This window comes from Branchiostoma floridae, chromosome 5 (assembly GCF_000003815.2).
Source record: "Branchiostoma floridae strain S238N-H82 chromosome 5, Bfl_VNyyK, whole genome shotgun sequence".
NCBI classification, from domain to species: Eukaryota; Metazoa; Chordata; class Leptocardii; order Amphioxiformes; family Branchiostomatidae; genus Branchiostoma; species Branchiostoma floridae.
Genome location: NC_049983.1, coordinates 22920723 through 22928809, shown reverse-complemented (window position 1 = coordinate 22928809; position 8087 = coordinate 22920723). Strand labels below are relative to the sequence as shown.

The window sequence follows — 8087 nt, the reverse complement described above, 5'->3', positions numbered from 1 at the left end:
CGGAGCCTGCTTAAGAGGCTAACTAGGAGCGCCCCATGCACACCCCATGTACACGCGTTCTCAGGTTCCCTTTACGAGCCTTGTAGCGGGGGAGTCCAGACGCCGGGTTTCATCACCAGAACCTCCTGACACTATTAAAAACGGATTAGGAGCGTAAAATTGTCCAACGCGACGAAATGTAAAGAAAACAGCATGTACCTTCTTCGGTCTGAAATAGTGCAGAAACGTTGTACAAGGATACAGAAGAACTAGACGTTAATAAGTATCGTTAGTAGCCCATCTTTATGTCTACTCGATTGTTGTAACGTTGATATTTACAAGAGGGTCCCTTTAAGGGTCAATACCATGAAGACACCTATCATATTTACCACAAACCCACCCCCGTGTTTTGTGTTCTATGCTGGACCGACATTTTGTGGTTCCGACAGCGCTGTCATCGCCAGAAGGCCTGTTACTGGCCGGGTGATGAGAGATGTCTTAGTACGCTCCGCCAGAAACTCATTTCGGCTGTGAGAAATGGTTAGAATCGGTTCGAGGCGGTTAATCATCAGTCCATTAATGCGCTTTAGTCTCCTTTGACAAGCCATGCAGTCAACTGCGATCAACTGTACCTCTACGATTCTACAGCCCAAAGGAATTTGACGCTTAAAGCGTGAAAAATTCTTAAGGTGCGGTTTACACTGTGAAGCAAGATCAAGCAACGTGAAACATTAACAATGTAATCAGAGTAGTCGTCCTGGTAAGCGCCCCTTGCAGAACATACAGGTACTGCATTTGAGAAACACAGACAGACAGACATACAGTCACACCCACAGATAGACCAAAACAATACTTCACCAAGAGAGAATTTTTGCCCAACATTGATACAAGTTCAGTGTAAATTTATCCCTGTTGATGATTTCAAACAGTAAAGGCAAGGAGAAATCGTTACACCATCGTTACGTCACTAGACACATGGCCAACTCCTCGGCTCCAGGGCCAAAATCGATTAAGGACCCATTAAGCATACGGAAAAGAAGTCAAACCCATCAAATAGCTTAAATAGAAATAGATTTAGATTAGTCGTTATTCCCTTTTGATTTATCCATGAGTATCATTTTCCCTCTTTGTTAAGTATGATTATGTATACCACTACTGCTTTACTTTGTATGCAATGAGCCCTCGGGCATTAATTTGCAATAAAGATTATTATATCCTGTTATTAAGATCGGGGTCTTGCATCCATGATTACGTCATCACAACGACTTGACCTCTGCTAAAGGCTTTGTTCTCTCACCGGAACGAAAAACGTACACAATTTCATAACACCCTGCCACCAAGGTCGCACCTGTTCAGTCGTGATAATAAATCCTCTCACCACAACCGCTTTTATCATGAGCTAGATCAGAAGAAATGAAAAGTAGCCAGGTCTCGGCACGATACGGTACAATACTGAAGTTATTGTGTATGAATGATATATGATAATTGGGCTCAGGGCCAGAGGCCGACCTCGGAGGACACGGATGGATGCATGTTAACTGTTATCAGACCAGGAAAGGACTGCCAACTTGCCCTTGAAATTATGCAGAAGCTTTAATGCAACACAAGTACAGCAAAATTGAAATACAAAATAAACGTCAAACTTCTGCTTACTAGCTAAACACTAAAGTTTAGCAGTAGAAAGAGAAAATTTGTAAACAATACATAATGTTTACATTCACATATGTCTAGCCTTACAAACTACTACTGTTTATTCTTACTCAAACTCATCAAATATTTGATGTGACCAACTTCATCAGTTCTGTCTTGTCACTTGCTACATAATTAAGTGATCGAACAGTCGCTACTTAACCAGTAACCATGGTCCAAATCTTATTTGAAAGAGGATGAAATCTAACCCCAAAAATGTTTTCCTTCGTGATGGAATACACAATAATAAACACAGCCAATTAATATCTTGTTATACTAGTGACCAAATGGGACTACTCGTGGGTTCAGTATCTTTCTAAAGTAAGATAGTTACAAGTCTCATGGCCAGAGGCTGGCCTCGCCGGACACGGATGGACGCGTGTAGCCTTGGTCATGACGTCATCTGGCACGGTACCAGGAAAGACCTGCCAACTTGCCGCTAGAATTATCGACATGTCCGTCCCAGCTCCCAAACTCTGCCAAAATTGGACCTCTGATCTTCTCGGGCCAGCTATCCCTTCAGGCCAATTATGTTCCCTATTAGGGCCAATTTCTTCTGTACCCCGGCCTAGAAGGAGTCAGGTGGGGGATATTAGCCTCCAAGCATATACAGGCCATACAAGCTCAGTTCGTAAATAGTTTCATCAGGTTGGTAGATCAATTGAACAAAGTCTTCTTCGTTACACAACCTCCGAAGAATTAAAGGAAGGTTGTGTAACGAATTCGTAGTTCTAGGAATTTGTTCAATACAAGCTCTGTGTTTTCCATGTGTCTTGTGAAACTATATAGTACGTCTTTCTTAAGAATCTGTCTTTTTTCATAGCGCTTCTTCTCCTACGTAAAATATTGAGCCGGACACAAAGCTGGAGACTGGAGACATAAGTACTCCATAGCTGGTAAAGTTGGAGCAGCGTAGATTTATCTAAGTTATTCTTCTTCTTGGGCAGCCCGGCAATTCCATTCTCCTACGCATATATAGATTCCAACCGCTTCAATTCCTAGAACTCCGCTCGGTAAGAGGAGTTTCTACGACGTGGATTCAGCTCATTCAGTACGAGAATGGGTCTGTTTAACTCATAGATCAATTCCAACATCAACTCCGAATGTGCTCCTTGTTCAGTTGTTGCTGAATTTCCCAGATTGCCGCCAAGGTTTCTGTCATGTTCACTTTGTCTGTACATAGCCGTGCAGACCTCGATCCACTACAGTTCACAGAAAAACCGCCTGGTCTAACGTTACCTGCTTCATGTCTCCATCACCCTATACCTACTGCACCGCACCTCTGGTTTCTGTTTCAGCTTCTGGTCGCTACCGGGGACGATAGTTTTGGTCTTGCCGAACGGTTGAAATCAATTACGTCGATTATTTTGCGACGGATTAAGACGTTCGACTTGATTGAAGAGAACAAAATTGTACGATTGATGACGTAAATGCCGTAAAACGACTTGATGGCACCGGATCAAGACAGAATGGCGAATGTTTCGGCATCTGGACAGTTCGGTCCCTAGCCGATGAGGACGATGAACCAACAGGTATTGGACGGTTCGGCACCAGGCCTAGGACTACTTTTAGAGTCAATCGAGACGTTTCGCCGAAAGAGGACGCCTAACCCTAACATAAAGTTTAACTTTAACTCTAACCCTAACCTTAATTTTAACCGTAACCTTAACCACATGGTGTCGAATTTTACTGGTTGGCTAGGGGCCGAACTGTGCGAGAACCGAAATGCAGTGTTCTTCAGTCAGTCCTACGTCGCATTTCCTTCCCGGGGCCCTGTCGTTTGTGGAAACGAAAAATCAAGGTTTATGCCATTAAGTACGAATTATTTTTGGTGCGTTTTGTGTTTTTCTTGTCTTTTATATCGTAGTTTTCGCATATTTCCCCCAGCCTGCCCACTTTATGGAAAGACGTTAGTCTTAGTATCGCCTTAAAGTATCATAGTTGCCATGTGAAGATCGTCACTGAATGCGCGTTGGCATTTACACAGATTTGCACTTAAGACAAGGCAATCTTGGACGTGATCCTTGGATTCTGTACTTCTTACTTATGTCAACAGAGCGTTGCACTTGTAGTCCGGGCGGCTCGGCTGGTGTCGGGGCTGCATGTGATCTCGGTCTCCCTAGAACTGTGATGAAAGCCGCGAGACCTGGCGAACAGCCAGGGGTGGCTGTGTTAATGGAGCAGACATGTTCTCTCCTCCTCCAAACTGACTTCTCCCACACTACTGTACTGTAGCCAAGGCTTGTCTGATAAAGGAAACTATGCGGCACTGCCACACATGGCTTGACTCCATGCTGTCTGAGTAAGTTGGCTGTGCGACAATCTAGATAATCATTTAAACCGCAAATTGAAAACCCCGTTTTCCTTCTAACGCGAAATACCATCATCGCGAAATTGACTGAATTTACAGTTGGAAGCGGGCGATAATTAAAAGAAGGTAACGATCGCGTGATGGCAATGCAACAAGTATGAGCCTCATACTATACTACAGAATTGTATCTTTTTTATTGCATTTTGCATATGAATACACAATCTACGTCAGCAACGCATAAAGACATTGACGAACATAATCCTCAGATCCTGTATATTGACATACTCTTTGGAAGTAGCAATGTATCTATGCCCTAGCAGATGTACATCTTCCTTCTGTAGGTCCTACAAAAGATGCGTCTTTTCTTCTTTGTCATCTTCTCCCAACCGAATACAGAATAGGGAACAAAGTACAACCATGCGACTAGAATCGACAACGTCTGATTTATTTTCACTAATCCTGCTTTGTTTATTTCCCTCCAATAAATCATCAATACGCTGTATATAACAGACCAACAAGCATCCCTAAATGCCAGCGCACACGCCCTAAGACCATCCAGGGGCGTTATGGGGTATGTGGAATGTCGTTATGCCCCGTAACCATGGAGATATCGGGAAATGTAGACTAAAATAACAAGTTCACGGCCTGATCTGTGCCCCGCGACCCTCCCTATCTCCCTCGGTAACATTAACACATTCCCCTGCACGTGGCTACGGATTGCTGTGGTAGAAATGAGAATGATTTAGGCTGTAAAACATCGCAGCCATCTAGGCTGTGGTCTATATTCAGCGATACTTAAAAATAGGAATGAATGGAAAGAAAAGTGCGTCTATTTAAACCGATATCCAAGCAGGGACTGGAATGGAAATCGTCATGTTTTCTGACTTGTCAGAGAAAAGTTATTAGAATCCCCGCCCAAAGTCTGTTTGGAGAGTGCCTCGTCCTCCCTGATTGGGTAGCCTGACTAAATCGCGCCTCTAGCGGCTCGCCCAACTCTTACCTGATTAAGTGATAAAGGCACTTCAATTGTGCTGTAAGACTTGGCATAAAAGTTTTAACTAAATTCATAAAAATGTACATGTATGATGACAAAAAACACAACTCACAGCAGGCACTTTTTCGGGTAATTCTTTTAAACAGAACTTGGTTAATCAATACTAAGACCTTTGTCAAATACACATACTGTCTTGCATCTGAAGAAAGTAAACATTACCACTTCATAAATTCAAAACCGAAAAAGGACATCGGTTCACTTGCAAACGAAAAAAACTGAAATCGAATTTGGACTAGTATCAACATTGATGGGTAGCAGTTGGTGAGAATATTCCTCCATTGATGGGATGCACATAATTATCAATTAACAATTAATGTTAGTTAACTGATTACAAAACTTTTCTGTAGGATACAGCTGCCATTGACATTGTCTAAAACAAATTTAACATTAAGAAACTGATAACTGAAACAGACCTTAGGAGTGTTAAAGAAGTTAAGACAATCCTTTCCGTCCCTTTTCCAGTTAAGCTTGAACAGCAGAGTGAGTCAATGGTCAAATGTCACAAAGTACTGTAACCTTTGAAATGATTAATCTTTATCTAAATGATTAATGAAGAAAACATATCTAAGTTAATACTACACTAGTCAACATGTTTGAACATGTTTTAAGATAGAATATGTGTAAACTGTATCATCTTCATACATTTTTCATCACACCTTCCTTATTACTAATACTAAATCCATAGCTTGTACCACTGTCATGTGGTAAATTGTCATCTTTGCATATTTCATTTGAGTCTCAAAATGAGTCTATTTGTAAGTTTTCTTAATTGTCAACTGTCTTGCAGGTTATCAAAGTTGTATCATTGGCTAAGAATAAATCTTTAGAAGTCTGAAAAATCATGTTCACAAATGAGTTAGTTTGTTGAGGTACAGGTACATATACACCAGGTGTTCAGGTCCATACCTGTTCCTTTAGAATTTTACAGGTACACAGACAGCCCTATCAAGTCATGTTTACAATCAACACTGTCCATTGATGCAATGTTGGTTAGCTCTGCTTGCTTACTTCACACTAACACATGTGTTGTGACTTCTTAGGAATGTATGGTACTAGGTTGTACCTCAACCCTTTAATATAGTAACACAAGCTTGGTCAAACAGACCCTTGGGCATGTTCCCCACCTGCTCAAGTGACTCATCTTCTTGATTAAGCTGCAAAACCTTCGTTGTTCCATTGCTATCACTGTCCATGCCACCATAGATGTAAATCTGCCCACCAAAGACAGTCATGCCACATCTGCGTCCAATATCAGTGTGGAATATTTCAGTCCACAAGTCTTCTTCTGGCCTGTAACACAGCAGTTTCCATCGAAGCCCAGCAACATAGATGCTACCATTGAGAACTGAAGCTGTAATATCCTCGTCTTCCACAGGCATGTCCCTTCCTGTATGCCACTGGGAGTTACTGAAGTGGAACACCGTAGATGTTGACTTTCTCTCAGCATCACGTCCACCTATTACATATATGCTGCCATCTACCACTGCAACTGCATGCAGGAACCTTGGCTGTGGCAGTGGAACACCTTCAGTCCACTTGTTCAGGCTCTGGTCATAAACTTCCACACCTGCTTCTACAACTAGAGGTGGGTGGCGGCTTCTGCCACCAATGGCATACACTTTACCTTGCACTACAGCCAGCTTGCAATAGGCCCTATCTGTGCGCATTGGAGCAAGTTTACACCAGATGTCAAGTTTTGTCAGATACAGCCAAACATCCTTGCAATGAATCCCACCACACACAATAATGTCACTTGTGCCCAAAACAGCCACAGCAAATCCATGGTCCTTCTCATTCTTCATTGTTGTCATAGAAACCCAACTTGTGACCCATTGTGCAGAGGAGTGTGTCATCATAAAGGAGCTGTTGTAACCCGAAAAATTTCCTTTTTCTAACTTCTCACACCCTCCAATGACCACCACTGCCTCCCTCAGACCACTGGCACGGCGGGGACGGGTGCGAGGTGACTGGACCTCCCCTGGGAATGCCTGATACCTCAGAGCTTCTGCCACAACATTTGGACAGCACTTGCGCAGTGTCTTGTCAGTCTCCACCTTCTCTAGGAAGTACATTTTGTCCATCCAAGGGAACCTGACCAGCTCCATCAGCTCTCTCATCTCCTTCTTCCTCTTCCTGGTGTCATGGTTGATCCATGCCATCACTGCTGTGTACACAGCCTCTTCAGGTGCATTGAGGTCATCAGAGGAGATGAGCTTGATGAGGTGGTCCTTTGTCAAATCAATGAACTCTGGTGTCTTGCTGACTGCAGTAAATTTCTTCATGGCATACGACAGCGCTTCTGCTTCCAGGATGGGGTTCAGCATGCCGCCTAAGCTTACCATCTTCAGGCAGTTCTTGACACATAGACTGTCCGATAGGAACTTTGTGCATGCATCCTTGACTGGTAGAATCTGGAAGAAGTTGGCTGCTTCCATCAGTTCCACAGCATTGTCTTCAGTGATCGTCACCCTTGAGGTGTAGGCGTAGTCAACAAGAAGCTGCAAGGCACTGGCACTCTGTTCTTCGATGATTACCTTATGCTCCTTGCTCTCGAGGTGTCCATTGCAGAACATTGCGCGAAAATATTCACTGCAAGTAGCAAGCACGTTTCTGTGGCAGGGGATTTCTCTTCCAGAGACACACAGGATGACATCCACCAACAGGTTCTCTAATCGCAGTTCCTGCAAACCCTGCAAGAGGGCGCTCGAGTGTGTGTCATGGCAGAAGTTAAAGGATGTCTGTGACCTCTGTGCAGATGCCATTGTAGCCCAATTCTGCAACACAAGTTCTCTAATAGTTATATTTCTTGACATGCAGGAATGGCTCATAGCAGAACAAGATTATAAGAGATGCTAAACCTTTACTCCTTCATGAAGATCAACGACACACAAACACAAACATACACACACACATACAGACACACACACAAACACACACAGACATATGCACACACACATAGATATAAACACACACACACAAACACACACACTCTCACACACAAAACACTCACAAAAACACACACAGACACATTCATACACACACACGCACACACAC

The 8087-nt window shown here is 43.1% G+C and overlaps 1 protein-coding gene across 1 annotated transcript in view; it reads right to left on the bottom strand.

Annotated features, from left to right (window-relative positions):
- Window positions 1–5093: 5093 nt before the first annotated feature.
- LOC118416577 (kelch-like protein 24) overlaps window positions 5094–8087 on the bottom strand; it is a 3568-nt gene continuing 574 nt past the window's right edge. The window contains exon 2 of the mRNA XM_035821732.1: window positions 5094–7807. Within this exon, the coding sequence (XP_035677625.1) occupies window positions 6098–7795 (1698 nt within the window). The 5' untranslated portion in view covers window positions 7796–7807 and the 3' untranslated portion in view covers window positions 5094–6097. The remainder of the gene's footprint in view (window positions 7808–8087) is intronic.